General features: G+C 42.5%; 1 protein-coding gene across 2 annotated transcripts in view; it reads right to left on the reverse strand.

Moving 5' to 3' along the window:
- LOC102017334 (ADP-ribosylation factor 2-like) overlaps positions 1-7672 on the reverse strand; it is a 27148-nt gene extending 19476 nt beyond the window's left edge. Inside the window, exons 1-2 of one of the 2 annotated variants that reach the window (XM_013503251.1) lie at positions 7559-7672; positions 5102-5268 (exon numbers count right to left, since the gene is read on the reverse strand). In XM_013503251.1, the coding sequence (XP_013358705.1) occupies positions 5102-5249 (148 nt within the window). In that variant the 5' untranslated portion in view covers positions 5250-5268; positions 7559-7672. Of the gene's footprint in view, positions 1-5097; positions 5269-7558 lie in introns of both variants that reach the window. The other variant, XM_013503250.1, reaches the window with a different exon arrangement.
- Positions 7673-20145: the final 12473 nt, after the last annotated feature.

Below are 20145 nucleotides of genomic sequence, written 5' to 3' on the forward strand. Positions count from 1 at the left end.
TTTAAAAAAAAAAAAAAGACACATGATGTGGTCATGATGTATATTACCTCTATACATTTATATTGACTGAAGTATTTTAAATTTTAAAAACCCTATACAGTAAGTCCCTGACTTACAAGTGAGTTCTGTCACAAGACAACATTCATTAAGTCAGATTCATTCATATCTGATGAGGTAAGTCGTATACAGCACACCTGTAAAAGCTCACAACTCCAACATTCTTAAATCAGAATGGGCTTACTGTACCCAGCCCCAAACATGACTGCCAGGGCTCTCAAATCCTGGACCTGGTCTCTTCCAAATCTCAATTCTAGCCCCGCTTTGTTTTAGTGAGAGAAATTCATGACTTTGCAACAAGCAAAATTCTTGCTAAATAAATATATAAATTCAACATGATTCCAATCCTATAGTGATGGAGGGGACAGTAAAATTGCCTTAAATTTATCCAGAAAAATAACCAAGTGAGCAAATTAGGAAATATCTGAAAATGAGTAATAATTATTTCTCAAGATATTACCAGGGCCTAGTAATACCCAAATAGAGTTCAAGTAAATATGACAGGAAGTGATCCAGAAAAAGACACATATACAGTAAGCATTGGTATATGATAAGGCAATGCAAATCAGCATGGAAAGGTTATTCAGCAAATGGCACTGGGTAACTGTCCACACTTAAAATGTCTACTACATAGTCATTAGTCATAATTTAGCTATTTAATTTTTTTTTTCAGGGGTACCGGGAATCGAACTCACGACCTCGTGCTTGCCAGGCAGGCGCTTATGCCACTGAGCTATATTCCCAGCCCTAGCTATTTAAATTTAAAGCTAAATACTGTACAACAGTACATTTCCAGCTGGGCATGGTGGTGCAAACCTGTAATCCCAACACTTAGGAGACTGAGGCAGGAGGATCACCAGGAGTTTGAGGCCAGCCTGGGGGCTTCACTACAAGTTCAAGGCTAGTCTGAACTACACAACAAGACCCTGTCTCAAGAAAATAAAACAAACAAAAGAAGTACAGTTCCCTAGTTGTACTTGTCACACTTCAAGTTGTGACAGTTGACTGTGATGTCAACTTGAATGGATTATCTGGATGACTGAAATGTAAGCCAAAACCCGAAGAGGTAAGAGCCACCCTGGTTGTGAGTGGCACCAATTAAGAGGCTCAGAGCCTGAATGGAATAGGAAGGGGAACAAAGAAGGAAGTCCTGCTTTTGTTTCTTCAGAGGAGCTCCAGTCTTTGCCTCTGCCTCGGATGTCCATCTCCTGGCTTCCAGCACAGAATCTTCAGCCTTCCTATGCAGACATTTGGCCTCCTGATACAGCTTTGCACAGGACTCTACAGTGAGCTCCAGGCTTCCAACCTTTAACTGGATCTTCTGCATCTCCAGTATGTAGACAGCCATTTTACACTTGTCTTAGTTACTTTTCTTGTTGTTGAGACAAAGCAGCCAACACTCACAAGTTAAAGGAGGAAAGATTTATTTCAGCTCACAGTCTATAGACGTTTCAGTCCCTATTAGGCTGGCACCAAGGCAGGGCAGCATGGCAGAGGGGCACCACGGAGGAGAGAGTCTATGGCGCAGCAAGGAGGAAGCAGCCAGTGAAGCGGCAAAGGAAGCCTTCCTTTCCCTTTTATCCCATGGAGGCGACAAGCCTTTTGGGTGGTGCCACCCACACTCAGGGTGGGCCTTGCCATTACCCAGGCCTAGAACCATGCTAAACCACTCAGTAGACTAATTTAGCATCACACACCCTAGATCCAGCCACCTCCAAAAAGCCCCACCTATGAGTGCATGAGGCTTTGGAGGGATAGCTAGATACAAACTGCAACAGCACTCTTCCACACCTGACTCTGCAGCTGAGCACTGTGAGCTCACCTTGTAAACCCTTACATATTTATATACCTTGTGTTAAATCCGTTTCTCTAGTGAACACTAATATTGGGGACGTGACCAGGAAAGTGTTTCCCCCTTCCTGGCTGCTCCTTCGACTCTCTGCTTCCCGGCTGCCGCTCCATGAGCTGCTTTCCCTCTGCTACACCCCTGGGCCACGCGGTCCTGTCTTGGAGCCAGCTGACTAGCACTGAAACGTGAGCCAAGATGAACCTCTCCCCCTTTAAGCAGCCCATTAGGTCTTCTGTCTCAACGAGAAAGCAACTGAGACACAAGTATCTCACAGCCACTTGTAGCTGCTGGTGGCCACGCTGCCCCGCGCACACGAAGCATTCCCATCCACACTGAAAATGCCCTGGGCAGCACTGGCTCACCGGCAAGGAAACCACATCCTTACATCACTCATAACGCCGAAACGCTGTACAGGGATAAAATGTTTGCTTCATTAACAATTTTAAACCCCCTGAAATTAGCAGGAAAAGAGTAAAAATAATGGTGAATATTTTTATGATTTTGAAGAAGGAAAGAGTTTTTGTAAAATATTATCAAAACTAAAGAAGAAATTGTAAATTTGGATACCTAATAATTTAAAACTACCTTGTGGAAAAATGCAGAAGACACACGCTTGAAAGAGAAATGATCAGTTAGAAAAATGAACATGCAAAGCTTGTTCCTGACCCACAATATCCTTTGGATCACTAAGAGACAAACGTGCCAAACAAGTGAATAATGTTAAAACCACGTCATAGAAGAACAAACACAAAAGGCCAACGGGCATTTGAATATATTTAGTTATAATACAATAAATCCTGGCTGTGTGTCGTGGCCCATGCCTGTCATTTCGGCACTCTGGGAAGCTGAGTCAAAAGGACTTCAGGTTCAGGGCCAACCCAGGCAACTTAGTGATTTAGTGAGATCGATCTCAAAATAAAAAAATTTTAAAGGTCTGGAGATGTAGCCCAGTGTGAAGGTCCCCTGTATTTTTTTCCCCTCTCAAACTGTCCAATTTCCAGGAGAAATAAGCATTTTTAAATTACTGGTGCCAACATTTTTGGAAAACAGTCTGGGAATATATATATAAATATATACACACACATATACACACACACACACACACACACACACACACATATTAACAAAGTGACCCCTCCTCCAAAATTACTGCAAAAAAATATATGTTTGCAAAAATGTGAAAGATATTTACTTTGGTATCATATACAAGAAAATAATTGCAAATAATCTAACCATCTAGCAATGGAAATTAATTTAAAATAAACCTATGTAATTGAATACTAATCATTTATTACACTTTGATGTTTCCAGGCATGGTGGAGCATACTTGTAATCTCAGCACTTGGGAGGGTGAGGCAGGAGGACCACCTTGATCATGTTCAAGGCTAGCCTGGGCTACGTAGTGAGTCCAAGGCCTAGCAAAACCCAGAGAAAGTGTGTATTCCTAAAAAAAAACTGATGTTGACTGGTATGAACATCTTTCTTATCCCCTTTCTCCTTTGGTGAATGTGGGTTCATTCTTCTGGTGTCAGGTTAAGCATTATTTCTTGTGAACACCTCTTTTGTGTGTTGCCTGGGCTTTTTCCTATAGCTGAACTCAGCTAGTGAATCAGTTTGTGGTCCACGCCTCTCTCTTTCTAGGTGGTTTATTAAGTAGCACTGAGCATTCTGAATTGACGGCAGCAATTTTGTGTGGGCAACCTTTACAGCACTCATCAGATCCCTAACTGAACTACATTTACTTATGTGTCATTGGCCAAAGCAAGTCACGTGACTAACTCAGCTTCACCTTATCTATGCTGATTGTTCAGCAGCTTAGATAGTGTGAGGGATGATTCACTGGTAGCCATTAGTTTAACAATTTACCACAATGTCAGTATTCATCAAACACCAAATGTTTACTAGATACCTAACATGCGCCAGGCATTTTGCTTGATTCTGGGGACAGTGAACAAGACAAACATGATTCTGCCTTTACTTACATTGTTGGAAAAAGGACAGACATTGAACAAGAAATCGGAAGTATGTCTGAACTTTCTACAAACTTCAGGTTACTGCACAAACCTGGACTAGCGTGAAACGAGTCCAACGGGTCAGGAAAGGCATCCCTGGGAAATATTCAAACTGAGACCAAAAGAAGGAGCTAGTGTCTACTAGGTCACGAGAGGAGGGGCAAAGGAAGGAGGCAGAAAAGCATTCCAGAGAGGAAATGACATGGAAGGCAGACCACACATATTGTCAAGAGTAAACACATAGTTTTATAAATGTATTCACCAAATCTTCATACATACTTTTAAAAAACCTGTTTGTTTTTCTGTATGTATGAAATTACAGAACCACGTGTTCTTTTTGTAACTGGAAAAAGCCAAGCGATCACGCTGTTTCCATTTGGCACTAATACATTTTTCAAATTGTATGCATGAACATCCTCACCCATTTCCACCTTAATGCTGCAACTCCTGAAGCTACTGCCCAGGGTGAAAGATACCTGTTTAGGTCCTGCGCCCACACAGCCCTCAGAACAGTACTAGCATTTACACGTCGTCCTGTGGAGCGTATCCTCACTCACGAGCTTGGTTCCCCAGTAGGTCAGCAGGCAAAGATTAAGTTCTGTCAAAAGTGCCTTTGCAAATCACTTAGAAAGTCCATAAAACACAGCCTCAATGCACAGGGACACCAATGCTGCCAGACTGTCAGTTTCTTCGGCTGGACACCATCTCAGGCATTTGGCATGAGCCACAGTGACGAGAAGAACTCACACTCCCTCTTTGAGCAGTAGGAGCACACTCGGTGGAGTGAGGTGCTTTCGCTGAAGGGGGCCGGCTGGAATGGAGGCTGCCTGAGGAGGCAGCGGCAGATGCCCAGCTCTCACCTGGGGCTGCTGGGACACACACTGACTGAGGGGAACGGAGGCCAGAATTCTCAGCACTGCTTTAATTGTTACTAGCTTTTTCTTTTTTGTCAAGTAGACGGGGTTACATTTTCTTAGCCTAAATGTGTTCGTATGACTCCCCTGTAAGCCTAGGAGGTTCTAGAGATGCTGAGGAGACACTAGGAAAGTACATATAATCTGGTTTTTGCTCTTGTAACAAACAAGAGTTTCAAAAACAAACACGATATTCCGTGATACAAGAAACATGTAAAAGTGTAACATACTAAATTGTACAAAGGAATTGCCACAGGTCTTTAACATACCTATTGTAGGGATGGTTGTCACAATCTCTCCCAGTTTTAATTTATACAAGATGGTGGTTTTTCCAGCTGCATCTAAACCCACCATAAGAATCCGCATCTCTTTTTTTCCAAACACACTTTTAAATAGCTTTTCAAGCATGTTCCCCATTGTAACTGAGTTCTCTAACCTGAATTTAAAAAAAAAAGCAAGTCAAATAATTAGTCTTTGCTGAACTATAAAGGAACATTTGAGTGCATAAAATTACAAGTTTCAATTGGAGGCAGCGCCTAGTAAAAGTTACACAAGGTTAAGTACCATACAATGTGGCCAATAAGGAAGAGGATACCTTGTTTTCAAAGGGAAGCTCAACTGAGCCAGAAAATCCCATTCTCCACTGCAGCATCCAAGTGGGCTATAAGGACGCACAGCTTCAATGTCACACTACGGTGGCAGCCTTTAGTCATCTTAAGTACAGAAGCTACGACACAACACATACGCCTGTACCTTGATCTAAACTCTCTTGAAATTAGCATTTATGAAGCAGAGAACCTGTTTATTTTATACAATACCCAGTGAAGTCTGTAAGTCAGGTTAAATAACATTATCCCGTAGAAACCATGGTTGCTTTGGCTGCCAGACAATACCAAGAGTACCCAAAAAGAGAACCTAAGAAATTTCAGAGTTCTGGAAATCCTGCACTAGAAATTACTAGGAGAAATTACTAGGCCAAGAGTTGAGAAGATACCATGGCATCCAGGATTTGAAGGGGGAGGACTATAACCTTACTCTCAACCAGTTTTTAAAACTTTTTATTGAAGTATAACTTACACACAGATATAAACATGATAACTGTAAAGTTCAACGTTTATTGTCAATCAAACACACCTCAATAGCCAGGTCAAGAAAAGATGATTATCAGACCAGATTCCCTTTGTGGCCACTCCCAGTCACTACTCCCTAAAGGTAATTACTGCCAAGTGTGGTGGCGCACGCCTGTAATCCCAGCACTCGGGAGGCTGAGGCAGGAGGATCGTTGCGAGTTCAAGACCAGCCTGGGCTACAAAGTGAGCTCAAGGCCAGCTTGAACTGCATAGCGAGACCCTGTCTCAAAAGACCAAAAAAAAAAAAACAACCAAAAAAAAGGTAATTACTATATTGTCTTCTGACAGTGTAAATGTTCAGTATTTTATTTCTCAGAAGAATGCCTGATAGATCACATAAAGGAAAGCAACGAAGTCAACTAGCAAAAAAGTAGTACCATGTCTACAACTCTATATAAGCCCTCAGAAATCAATAAAGAATTCTCAAAAAGAAAAAGATAGCCCGGTGTAGTAGCAAACACCTGTAATCCCAGCACTCTGGGAGGCTAAAACAAGAGAATCATAAACGTGACCCTTGCTAGGGCTTTTCAAGCATGACAGTGCTGGGGGCGCCCGGTCCCCCAGCCAACCTCACACACCGCTCTTCCGGCTGTCACTTTTCAGTGACTTGGGGAGACCCTCTCTCAAAATAAAAAATGAGAGACAGACAGACATCCTTGCTGTAGAGGCTATGATTTTCTCTTTTAAATTGCTAACCAAGCTTTACTCAGGGTAGGGCCAAGATACAGCAAGGCCAATCAATCTCCCCAGTGACTTCAGCGAAAAGGTCACCATATTCCAGAAGCCCCTCCTTGGACATGCAAGAGCTCCCTATAGTACTAACATCACGGTCCATGTCTGAGTACACACCGTATAATTTGACAGCCAGAGAGGAAGCCGGGCGCGGTGGAGCACGCCTGTAATCCTAGCACTCGGGAGGCTGAGGCAGGAGGATCGTTGCGAGTTCGAGGTCAGCCTGGGCTACAAAGTGAGCTCAAGGCCAGCCTGAACTGAATAGCGAGACCCTGTCTCAAAAACAAAAACAAAACAATACAAAACAAAAAAGACAGCCGGAGAGGGCGAGCAAGCATTTCCCCTCTACACAAACAAAGAATAGTTAACTAAAAAAATGAAGACCGCTTTAATCATTCATAGAAAGCCCGTTATGGATCTAAACGACAAAACGAGAACTTTCTTTGTTTCCGCAAAGAAGACAAATCTCACGCAGGAGGCAAACTCAGGAAAACGCGGAGCTGGGGAAAGGCACTTCCCGCGGGGAGCCCCGAGGGGGCGGCGCCCGGTCCCCCAGCCAACCGCACACACCGCTCTTCCGGCTGTCACGCCCCCTCTCCTTCCTCGCCTTCCTCCCCGCGTGCTCGAGGTCCTAGGTCCCCAAGCTCAGCGGGAGACGCCCCGGAGTAAGACGCGGCCACGCTCGGAGCCCCGCGGGCATGCGCACCTTTCCCTGCAGCGGCGCGATCCGCACAGAGGGCGGGGAACGCACGGCGGAGCTCGTCCCTTTCCGCAGTCTTCCTCTGCCCTCTAGCTTCCGCCGTCGACCAGTGCGAAATCTGGTACAGAACTGAGCTGCGCAGTACCCGCCTCCCAGCAACTCACCGGTCACCGTCGTCAGCACCGTTACAAACACCACCCGCAACCCTGCTACCTTTAGGGTTTCAACTCCCCGCAGAAAAATGGGTCCTGGACGGGGGCGGGAACAGCAACCGACCAATTACTCACCGCCTCCTGGAGCCTTTCAACCAATGAACGCGAAGGCCTGTGAGTGAAGACTTGTCTGACCAATGCAAAAGACAATGAGGTGGGCGTGAGGGACCCCGCCTCCCGCGACCTAGGCAACAGCAGGAAGCGCTAGAAACGCCAATGACTTCTCACTGCGTCTCACCCTGATGTCCTGCGCGACCAATTAGAAAAGCGAAAGCATTGCTGATTTGCCCTGCCAATCAACTCGGAAAAGACTCTAGTGTTAAACTAACCCACGGAGTGGTCAAACCAACCGGATGCGGGCAGGTGGGCGTGGCCAGAGTTCTAGCGGTATTTAAGAAAATTTGCCACTGTTGAGCTAAAAGTAGAAACTAGCTTGGGATACTGTTTCACGTAGGGAATACCCAGACACCGGCACCAAAACTGGGCATAAAGATTTCCTATTTAGTATGAAACTAGACGCTGTCAGGCCTGTAAACAAATTTTTAACAGCCAGAAGAGATACAGGCTCCTGAACTATCCCGACATCCCAGAACTACAGCCCTTACTTCCTGAGAAATGCTTTCGATAAGTCAGTACCCGAAATACCAACTTGCTTAGCTAAAAAGTTTACAAATACCTCTGTGCAGTACATAACTGAAATAATCAAAATAACTAACACCTATTAAATATATGCTATGTGCCAAGAACTATGTCCAGGACTTTATTTGCATGACCATAATGTTCCAGTGAGTTAGAAATTACTACTTTTATTTATTTTACAAAGAGAAAAATTAAGTAGCCTGGCAGAGATTCAAACCTGGATCTGGCTGGCACATTTATCTTTTTAAGTAAATACTTTCTTTTCTGAATACAATGATTTTATATACAGGTGTAGATTTGTAATAAAACTAAATATGTATGGGTTTTTCAACATGACTCCTTAAAAATTGGTGTATATTATCTATTATGTAGGGAAAGCTGGGGGCAGGCAGGGAAAGTTAAAGGGCCTCGGTGGGGTTTCTGGCAAAAAGAAAGAGTTAAACCCCTGCTAGAGAGACAACGGCCAAAAAAAACAAAGAACTGATAAGGTGGCCTAGCCTGGCTACCCAGGCTCCCTCAACCTCCAACTAAGCACAAAAGAAACAAAGTGGGAAGGGGGACTACATTATAGAAAGCTCAGTTAGGATATAAAATATATACCAATACCTAGACACTCACACACCTGTATATAAGTATATCTTATTATATTATTGTCTCACCATATTAATACACTAAAATGCACATGTAGCCTTTTTCCTGGACCTTGAATGTAAATCTCAAAAGATAAGAACCTGGACAGCACAAAGAGACCACAGAAGTGCATACCCAAGAATGTGCATATAGGCAGTGGAAGAGGGCATGGCCAAATCAGGGGTCTCAGAGCCCAAAACAGCCAATGAAGTTATGGCAGCTCTCGAGGGAGAGACCGTTTCCTGGCATGTAAAAAAGGAGGGTAAGTGCCAGCTCTGGGCTCCCTACCTTACTCTGACAAAGTAGCTAGCTATCTGTCTCCTTATTTCTCTCCTTTTCCCAATAGAGTGATTTTGGTCCCTATTTCTCTCCCTTAAAGTGATGTTTCTCCTTCTAAACTTATATCTCTAATTCTTTATTTATATTGCCAGACACAACAATTATATATAGTCATTTGTTAAAGTACATGGGGAAAAGGACCCATCCCCTGGTGCCGGGGGAGTAGAGGGGAAAGGAAAAGGGAGAAAGAAAATAACAACCAAACCTGGCATGGTGGCACACACCTGTAATCCCAGCATCAGGAGACTAAGCCAAGAGGGTATGAATTATTATGTATTCCAGGCTGGTCTTGAACTCACTCACTATGTATCCCAGACTGGCCTCAAATTCATACCCTCTTGGCTACATAGTGAGTGAGTTCGAGGCCAGCCTGGAATACATAATGAGACCCTGTCTCAAAAAGAACTAAACAGCCTGGTGTAGTGGTGCACACCTGTAATACCAGCACTCCAAAAGCTGAGGCAGGAGGATCACTACGAGTTCAAAGCCAGCCTGGGCTACAAAGTGAATTCAAATGCAGCCTGAATCCTGTTTCAAAAAAAAAAAAAATCATCCTTCTCTCCAAAGGCAATCATTGTTACCATTTTGTTTGATTTCTCTCTAGCCATTTTCCTATGCAAATTATACATAGTTAATGTTAGGAATACATACAATACTGTCTTTTTTCCATTTATTTTAATTTGCGCATTTTCCACTCCGCACCCCCTTTATGGTACTGAAGATTGAACACAGGACCTTTGCACTGAACTACATCCCCAGCCTTTTTCTTTTTTATTTTGAAAGAGGGTTTGGCTAAATTGTTAAGTTGTCCAGGCTGGGCTCAAACTCTCCATTCCCCTACTTCTCAGCCTTCTAGAATGATGGAATGACAGATGTGTAGCACCACACCTGACTGTACATTTTTTAACGTTTTTCTTAAACATTTTTGATAGCTTCATGATATTTCATCATATGAATGTACTCTAGTTTATTTAATAATTTTCATGTATTTCAACATTTAGATAGTTTCTAATTTTTTCTATTATAAATAATGTTCTAGTGAAGTTTTTTTTTCACCTATACATTATTATTTTTTCTAGGAAAGAATTCCAAAACTGGAATCATTGGGTCAAAACATGAAGATGTTTAAAGTTCTTGATGTATATATTACACTGCCAAATTGTTTTCTGAGTAAATTCTTAAAGTTACATGTCCAATATCTAAGTAAAAAGCATGTTTGTTTCATCATTTGGTAAGCTATTTTTAAAAAAGTGTTTTCATGGCAAGACAGGAACTCTCATTCATTGCTGGTGGGAAAGCAAAACAGGAGAACTACTTTGGAAGACAGTTTGCTAATCTCTTATAAAATTAACCAGACTCTGAGCCAAAAAAGTTAAGTAAAAGTTGGGCATAAGTAAAACTTAAATCCATGCAAAAACGCATGGATAGTTATAGCAGCTTTCATCATAATTTCCAAAACTTCAAAGCAATTCTATTAGCATTATCTAAAGTAACAAAATAAAAATGAAGTATATGTATAATTATACAAGGGAACATACTGGGTAGGCTCACAGTATCAGAGGCAGAGGAATCACAGTGACCATCTGGAGGATCAGAGGTGAAGGAATCCAGAATGGCTGTCTGCACACCGGAGTCAGAGGATATAGTAGCAGTGGAAGGTCACAGACCTGGAAGCTCAGGGTCGAGTTATTAGGGCAGGTCTGCATTGGGAAGCTGAAGAACCTAGAGACTAATGTCTACAGGCAATGGCAAAAACTGAGCTCTTCCAAAACAAAGCAAACATGTCCTTCTTTCTTTGTTATTCTGTGCAGGCTACAACTCTATTGGTTGTTGCCACCTAGATCTAGGGTAGGACTTCCTCTCTCAGCTTCCTGGCCTACATGTCAGTCATCTACAGACACACCCAGAATTTACTATCACATTTAATGATTGCAACTGGGCATGGTGGCACATGCCTGTAATCTCAGCACTTGGGAGGCTGAGGCAGGAGGATTGCCTGAATTTGAGGGCAGTCAGTGCTACTTAGCGAGACCCTGTCTCAAAAAACAAACAAACAAATCCAAAAGCCAATTAATGATTACAGCAAACAACATGTCCTTCAATAGGTGAGTGAATGAATGAACTGTAGTACATCCGGTCAATGAAACTTTATTCAGTTCTAAGCAATGAGCTAGCAAACAATGAAGAGATGTGGAGGGAATTTAAATGTATTACTAAGTGAAGAAGTCAATTTGAAGTCTCCACACTCTATGATTTCAACTGTATGACATTCTGGAAAAGGCAAAACTACACAGACAGAAAAAGACTAATGGTTTCAAGGGGTTAGTAAGGAGGGAGGGATGAATAGGCGAAACACAGGACACTTTCAGGGGAGTAAAAATACTCTGTATGCTAACAGTGGGAGATACATGTCATTATACTTTGCCCATACCTATTAAATGTACATCACCAAGAGTAAATCCTAATAAAGCTACGGCATCTGGGTGATAACACTGCGTCACGGTAGGTTCATCATTTATGGCAAATGTACCGCTCTTACAGAGACGCTGACAAGAGGAGAAGCAGGTACATGGGATACCTCGGCACCTTCTTCGCAGTTTTGTTGTGCTAAAAGTGCTCTGAAAATATGAACTGTGTTTAAAAGTAGATTTTTGCTGCACTTTTTTTTGAAGTTTGGTAACCAAAACCAAAATTCCATGTTGTTTCCATTGCCATTTCTTATATTATTTCTCCCCAAATGTTTATTACTCCTTTCATTTCATCTGCTATAAGTGAGGCATCATGTCCCACATACTCACTTCCAAGGCAAAGATATAAAGTTATTTTGCCGGTGACCATGAAGATTGCTTGTTTGAATGGAGGGATCATAACATTAAAGAAGGTGAAATAGGAGCTGGGGATATAGCTCAGCTGCACAGCACCTGCCCGGCAAGCGCAAGGTCATGAGTTCAATTCCTGTTGGTGGTGGGGAGGTGAAATAGCAAATGAAAGATTTTAATCCACCATTGGTTGTAATCACAGAAGGTTTTTTTTGAGTTGGTAATAATGGGGATTTAATCTTTAAGATTTAATCTTTTTTTTTTTTCTGGTACCGGGAATCGAACTCAAGACCTTGCACTGGCCAGGCAGGCGCTGTGCCACTGAGCTAAATCCCCAGCCCTTTTAACATTTAATCTGAAAAGGCTCTGCCTTTTAAGGAGGTTCTGCCAACTTCTAATAGCACCATGGGCTGGGGACCACCTTTAATAAATGGACCTTTGGGGAGCATTCTAGATCCAAACTATAGCAATATATATATATGGATATATATATATATATATATATATATATATATATATATATATATCCATATATATATATACTTTTTTTTTTTTTTGGTACCGGGAACTGAACTCAGGACCTCACACTTGCCAGGCAGGTGCTGCGCCCCTGAGCTGTATGCCAGGCCCAGCAATATCGTATCTAGTTTAATAATGATATGCCTGGGAGTGCACAATAGGGAAAGACTAGAAGAAAACTCGCCTAACTTACTAGTGAGGATATTCAGGAGGAGGGGGTGTGGGTTTTTCAAAGTGATTGTGAGAAAATGGTGTACTAGTTTTAAATTAAAAACACAACTTATTTTAATAAAATAAGAGCTGGGGATTTGGCTGAGTGATAATGCATTTGTCGGGTGAGCATAAGGCCAGGTTCAATCTCCAGCATTCCACCCGACTCACCCTAAGAAAGAAAATGAAAAGCAGGGGGCTGGGGATTAGCTCAGTGGCAAAAGCGCCTGCCTGGCAAGTGCAAGGTCGTGAGTTTGATTCCTGGTACAGGGAAACAAACAAACAAACAAACAAACAAAAAAGCAAAAAAGAAAATGAAAAGCAAAACTCTTCGAAAGGAGGTTTGACTGAAAGCAGGATGGCTGTTCAGGAGACTTTTATCAATCTCAAACTCACTCGATAAGCATGAATTGTTCATGCTTATATTGAGTGGGTGGGCTTTTTTCTTAATAGAATGCACTTCTTGTCAATATAATGTTATTTGCAAAGCATAGAAAGTACAAAGTGTTCTTGGAAGAAAATGGAGAGAATTTCACGCTGAAAAGCCTCTTATTTGGCAAAAGCTCCCTACTGTGGTCAGACTTTAAAACTGGTAATTAGTGTTACCAGGATTGGTCTCAGTAATAGTAGTAATGGTACAGAAGTTAATATCTACTGTGTATCTGCTAGTTCAGCTGCCGAATATGTAGCAGTCAATGATGATCATGTACTTCTCATATAAAACAGTGAAGTTTAGAGAATTTAAACGTGAGCAAGGAGGAGGCAGTCTAGCGGTAGAGCACTTGCCTAGCATGTGTGAGGGCCCAGGTTCCATATAAAGTACTTTTCAGTACTTTTCAAAAAAAAAAAAAATAGGTAGTATGCCCAGCTCATCTTTTTTTCTTGTACTGGGATTTGAACTCAGGACCACACACTTGCCAGGCAGGCACTGTGCCAGCCCAGACCATCTTTTCCGAAGTACCACTAAGCTTATTCCTCTAATCTGGTCAAGCTTCTGTTCAAAGGGCCATCTTCCTTCCACCTCTCACGGGAAATCTGTATCTGTTCTTTGCCCTCAAATCCGCCCTCCAAGAAATGCATCCTCAGGAGAAATCTTAAACTACACTTGTACTTGCCTCCAGGACCCCTTCCCCCAGCGGGACGGGCAGCCAGCGTATGGCAGGCTAGAGTCTTTAGTTTCTAGGCAACACAGCTCCTCCTGGGAGACTTTGACTTCCTTTTCTCAAAATGCATAAAAGCTCATCAAACCAATATCTGAAAACGCCCTTTTCAAAGAGATACAGGCAGCGCTCTGGCCGCACAATGTGACTATGCAGGGTTAGGCAGCCTGGCAAGTGCACCAGGGCTGCTACTAAAGGATCATCTTGTTTCCATAGCAACATTCCTTCCCTTCCCTGGAGGAGCCGATCATCTCTCCTGCCCACTCAGACTTTCCAGAATGAACTGGTTTTCATGGCTATCGGTGTTTGTCTTTGATACCGTGAAAAGAAAAAAACCATTCACTTAAAAAAAGAAAACAAACCCAAAACACTTGACTACGTGAGAATGCTGCATTACATAGGCCAGTCTTCCTTTTTAAAATGCCATATCATTTCTCTATTTTGTTCCATTCTCTAGCCTTATCCATCATTTTTGAAAATAGACTTCTCTAACAGAAAGCAAACAAGATGGCAACGCCATCATCCTAAACTGTGATGGGCTATAAAATTAAGCGTTCACAAGGTAGGCCGGCCTGGCATGAGTAGCTGACTTATGAGCTAGGATTGTGTGCAGAAGGAAAAGTATTTAAAGCAGGGGGTGCTCTGAAGACCAGCTTTGTCTCACAGTGACATCTGCAAGAGGATCACTGCAGATCTCAACCTCCCTGTTTCATCTGTCTGTCTGTTTCTCTCTGTCTTACACATACACACACACACTGCAGATGCCTTCTGACACAATGCAGTGGTGAATTCACCGAATAGGGCTGCTTCCTGAAATATCTGCATACAAGCCTGCTGAAAAGCCTTTAGAATGCATGCCCTGTAGTGACCAAAAATTACTATTTCTGTCCACAGTGCCATTTGGTTCACCTTATAGTTTCCATAGACTAAAGGTAGTTTTCCTTTGGTTAAGTGGAAAGCACCAAAATGTCACATTGCTTTGTTAAAGTGTATTGCAGTGAATCATATCACTGCTACATTAATATTACACTCACTCTTCAAACACAGGGGAAATTTATCCCCCTACCCCAGCAAAATTCTGTCATCCACCTGTAATCCCAGCACTCTGGGAGGCTGAGGCAGGAGGATTACACGTCTGAGCCCAGCCTGGGTAACTTAGTGAGACTTTATGTCAAAATAAAACATGAAAGAAAGGCTGGAGATATACAGCTCAGTGTGAAGGCCCCAGGTTCAATCCCCAGTACTGGGGGAAAAATCTGTTACCACAACTATTACAATTAAAATATCTATGTAACCGAAATATTATTCAGCTCCAGTCCAATGGAACACTCACTCAGCATATTCTGGGACATAATTTGAACATAAATTTCTATTCATGAACTGTCATGGAGTCTTTGGAGGTTGGTGACCTGTCCAGCAGCAATAGGTATTACTAAGTATAGTGTTTAATTGACTGTGTCAACTTGAGAAGTTTAGAAGCTTAACTAAAGCGGCTCAGCAATCCTATACCCTAGGGTATAAAGAACCCACCCTAGAGTGACTCATCATCTGGATGGTGTAAAAGGGAAATGAGGAAGGATGGATGGGTTTCCGTTCTTTGAAGGAGCTTAGGACCGTGTCACTGAGGATAGGGGAGCTCTGATCCTCACTTTGAGCATCACTTCCTGGCTCCAGTGCAGATCCCTCAGACTGCTGGCACAGACTTTTTAGCTTCCACCACTGACCTTCCCAGTGCAGATCCATGAAACAGGCCTGCATGAGACATTGTCGTGGGCTTTGGGCCTCCAGTTGGATTCATGGGAGCCACTGTGACGGTCTTTAGCTGGACTCATGTAGGAGATTGCTGTGGGATCCAGGCCCTAGGCTGTATTCTCTGTTCTTTAGTGTATGGGCCAATTTCCTGCACTCTTTTGTACTAAACTCTTTGGGTAACTACTATAAAATAATCCTGTAAATTCTGTGTCCTGTATGAGATTGTTCCCCTTGTAAACCCTGACTACAACACTAAGTCTCACTGCATGTGGGCCTGGAATCCCTTCCGTGTCCCTCACTGATAGGAGACTGAGTACATATGTTAGGATTTTCCAGAGAAACAGAACCAATAGGATGTGTACACATATAGGGAGAGATTTATTTTAAGGAACTGGCTTGTGTGGTTGTGGAAGCTTGGTGAGTCCAAAATATAATAGGGAAGCTAGCAGGCTCCAAACTCAGGGAAGAGCTATAAGTCAAGTCAGACAATCAGCCAGAGACTTCCTCTCTTGTTCTGCTTGAAGTTGGCCTTTTGTTCTATGTAAACCTTCAACTGATTGGATAGGGCCTTCTAACAGTATGCAGGGCAATCTTTTTTACTCAGAGTTCACAGATTTAAATGTAATGTCCATCCAAAAACACCTTTAAGGAAACATTTTAGAATAAATGTTTCATAAAGGATATAGGTACCAGGCAGGCATGGTAGTGCAAATCTGTAGTTCCAGCACTCCAGAGGCTGAGGCAGGAGGATTGCCATGAGTTCCAGTATGGGCTACGTAAGTGAGTTCAAGGCCAGCCTGTACTGCATGACAAGACCCTGTCTCAATAAAACAAAACACAAAAAACCAAAAACACCCCCCTCAAAAAAAAAGGATTTAGGTACCATAGCCCAACCAACTTGACATATAAAATTAACCATCACTGGACAAAAGGGCTGTTAACCTTGGTTAATCTCTGCCTCTTCCCACACCTCACTCTTTTTTATCCTGGGTCCTACTATTTCCAGCTCATCATATTATCATTTTCTCTCGCTACCTTTTAGGCACATTTCCTCTCTGACACTGTACCTATTCAAACCTCCTGTCCCCACCAAAAGCCCTCCAGCCTTTGGAAATGATCTTAGTCATTTACATTGTAGGATGAACTTAAATCATTGTTAGTTGTCATACTTATCTCCTCACTGTAAAACATACACACACACACACACACACACACACACACAGTAAAAGGATTTCAGGGATCAGTAGAAAGCTGAGCGAAGCATTTATATGAGGAAGGGAAAGAGACTAACATATGGAAATCAAAACAAAAGGGGTCAATCAAATTTTGCATAAGACTGAAATGAGATAAATTTCAGCAAACTAGAAAACTAGTAGATGGTCTTCTCAGGGTGTCATCCTGGCAATAAATGAACTCTAGCTATTTCTGTCTTTTTTCTTCAGTCAAGACTGCAGTTGTTTGGGAGATAGCACCTGATTGATCAAACCAGGAGAGGGCTGGACATCTTGGCTGACAATACTTCTGAGGTTACATGAACTAGGGGAGCTGTTAGCAGAAAAGAGCAGTGCACTCTCTTTATTGACTGCTGCTGTACGGGTTGTTCATAGGGTGATGCAGAATTCACTCTGCCCTGTTTGTAAAATGACCTTGAATCTCAGCAAGGCACAGATGGGCTGCAAAGACACAGGGACAATCTGGAGCAAGGTGTCAAGAGTCCTTCCCCTGCCGGATGCTAAGCACGGTAAGGACAAGAGCTACATCTGCCTGCGGGTCTGTACACATGATTCCTTTTAATTGGTTTTTTTTTTTTTTTTTTTTTTTGGTACTGGGAATGTAACTCAGGAACTTGTGCTTGCCAGGCAAATGCTGTGTCTATTTAATTTTTATCACTTTGGGGGAATAAGAAAAGCTTCTTATCATGAATAGATATGTGTATAAGCTGACACCCTGGAACCCCCTACAGCAGACCTATCCTTCTACATCATAAATACTCCTCCTTGTTGGGGAGACTGAAGACATTTTCACTTGCAGTCTACTTAGTAGCATAAGAAAAATCAGTGGTATAAATAAACACATCTACTTTATTTACCAACCTGGAAAGCAAGGTCAGTCATCAGACTGAGAGCCAATGTTATCTTCTAGATTTGGTAATTATTTGGACAAAATCTCCTTGCTTTACAGATTGAAATTCAAGGGCTGGGGATTTAGCTCAGCGGCACAGCGCCTGCCTGGCAAGTGTAAGGTTGTGAGTTTGATTCCCGGTACCGGAAAAAAATTGTTTAAAAAACAAAAAACAAACAAACAAAAAAAAAACAGATTGAAATTTAAAATATCAACAAAGTAAGATGCTACGATTATGCTTATGTAATCACACCTCTCAACCTACCAACACGGAAACGGGCTCAGACAGGCGGAGGGCTGTGGCAGGTGAGTGTCAGTCTCCTGAGTCCTTACCCTTGTCTATTGTTTTCACACAGCTTTTGCAAGTTAACAGATTGGAATTTTACAGGTTTCTCACCCTTCCTTTTAGCCCTTCTGATCCACCCATAATTTAGTTAACACCTGATCTGTCCAACAAAGTAGTCTGGTGCTCAGGCTCAGTGTGAGAGTTTATAAAACGGGCACTTCTGTCCCTCATTTTACTAGTTTTCTCTCTTTCGGATGGTAGTGGGGTTTGAACACAAGGCCTTGTGTATGCTAGACAAATACTCTATCGCTGAGCTACATCCTGGCCCTTTTTGAGACAGGGTCTTGCTTGGTTGCCCGCGCTGGCCTGTAACTTGCCATTCTCCTCCTCGGCCTCTGGAATAGCTAGGGTCCCAGGTGTGCACAACATCACGCCAGGCTCCGTTCTAAATCACTAAGCACGCTTACCTTGCCTAATTATTTCCTTCTTTTCTCAATGCGGGAAAAAAGCTATTTTTTTCTATTTAACTGAGAAATGACAAATAAATTCTGTCAGTCTCTGCTGTACAAATATATAGAGAAATATAAAGTAGCTGGGAAATATGGACAACAGAGAACCTAGAATCTTTAGAAGATGGTGGTAGAATCTTTCTACTTGTAGTGTGCTGAAATTTAGTGCTGAGATTCCAGTGAAGAAATGGTATGGTGGGAATGAGGCAGGAGAGAAGAAATAAAAACTATATAAAAAGGAGACAGGAAAGTTGAGTTTTTAAAATTGTACTTTAACTGCGCTTTAAGACAGAAAGTTGCTGAAGACTTTCCCTTTCAGGGAACTCATTTTTAAAAAAATTCCTAACAGTCTTAAAGACATAGTAATTCTGTAAATCCAGGCTCTGCACCTTTCTTTTCTCCTGAGTTGCGCTTCCTCCACCTCCAAGGAAACAGTAATATCAGTGGGTAGCGGATCTCAACTCCAAAAACATGTAGATGGCTTACATTCTGACATAATCTGCCAGATGGATAACCTGACAGACGCTAGGAATCCACATCCTAGATCACTCATTTTGAAGGCACGACACCCCTTTAAATATGCTCAGCTTTCTCTCTGTCTCTCACGTTTTTCGACAGGGTATCGCTAGGTAGTTCAGGCTGCCTTGAACTCATTATGTGTAACCCAGGGTGGCCTGGAACTCCCAGCAAGGTTGCTGCCTCAGCCTCCAGAGTGCCGGGATCACAGGCAAGCGCCACCACGCCCGGCTGTTCTCATTTCTCTGACTGCCCCTATTCCACTCTTAAGTGCTCCCTACAGTCTCTCGTCGCTTCCTGATGCATCAGGACTTTTTTTTTTTTTTTTTTTTTTTCTGCAACAGGAGTGAGCAAACATGCAAAGGCGTGGGCTAGGTTCCATAATTTAGCCTTGGGGACCCTCTGACCCAGCCCAGTGACAGGAAGACAACATCGAAGCAAAAAAAAAAAAAAAAAAGGCCTATTTTATTTACCATACATTTTAAAATGAAACAACACTGGGACATGAAAAGATTACACGAAATTTCAAGTTGCCTTTATAAAGAGAAGATTTAATAACAGTTAACATAAAAGTAATCACAAAATCTTTCAAATTATTTAAGGAAAATAACCTTTCAAATTTGAATACTGTTTTCCAGGCTATGCATAAACTAAATAAAAATGTCAACGCTGACAGTTTAAATTAGGACAAGTACGCCTACAAAGAAAAATTTGAACTCAGAGCTGAGAACCTGAATTACTATGTATTAACCTTCCCTGGGCAAAGACCAGTATCAGGGCTGGGATATTCACATTTAAACGGATCTGGAAGCACAAAGCTAAACGGTCATTAAAGGACAGACTTCAGCTGGCAGAGGTAAGTGATTAAAAGCACCAGCGACCTTGCTACAGATTCGCCGAGAACGGCCAATATGTTGGTTTGGCAAGGGAAAGTCAACACGTAGCCCTGCAGCTCCTACCCAAAATGGCGCCTCTGTGCCGGCGCGCGCCCTGCGGGAAAGGCAGCGGGGACGCGGGCGGGTCGCGCGCAGCCCGCCGG

This window comes from Chinchilla lanigera, unplaced genomic scaffold (genome assembly GCF_000276665.1).
Source record: "Chinchilla lanigera isolate Chin_1 unplaced genomic scaffold, ChiLan1.0 scaffold00077, whole genome shotgun sequence".
Classification (NCBI taxonomy): Eukaryota; Metazoa; Chordata; class Mammalia; order Rodentia; family Chinchillidae; genus Chinchilla; species Chinchilla lanigera.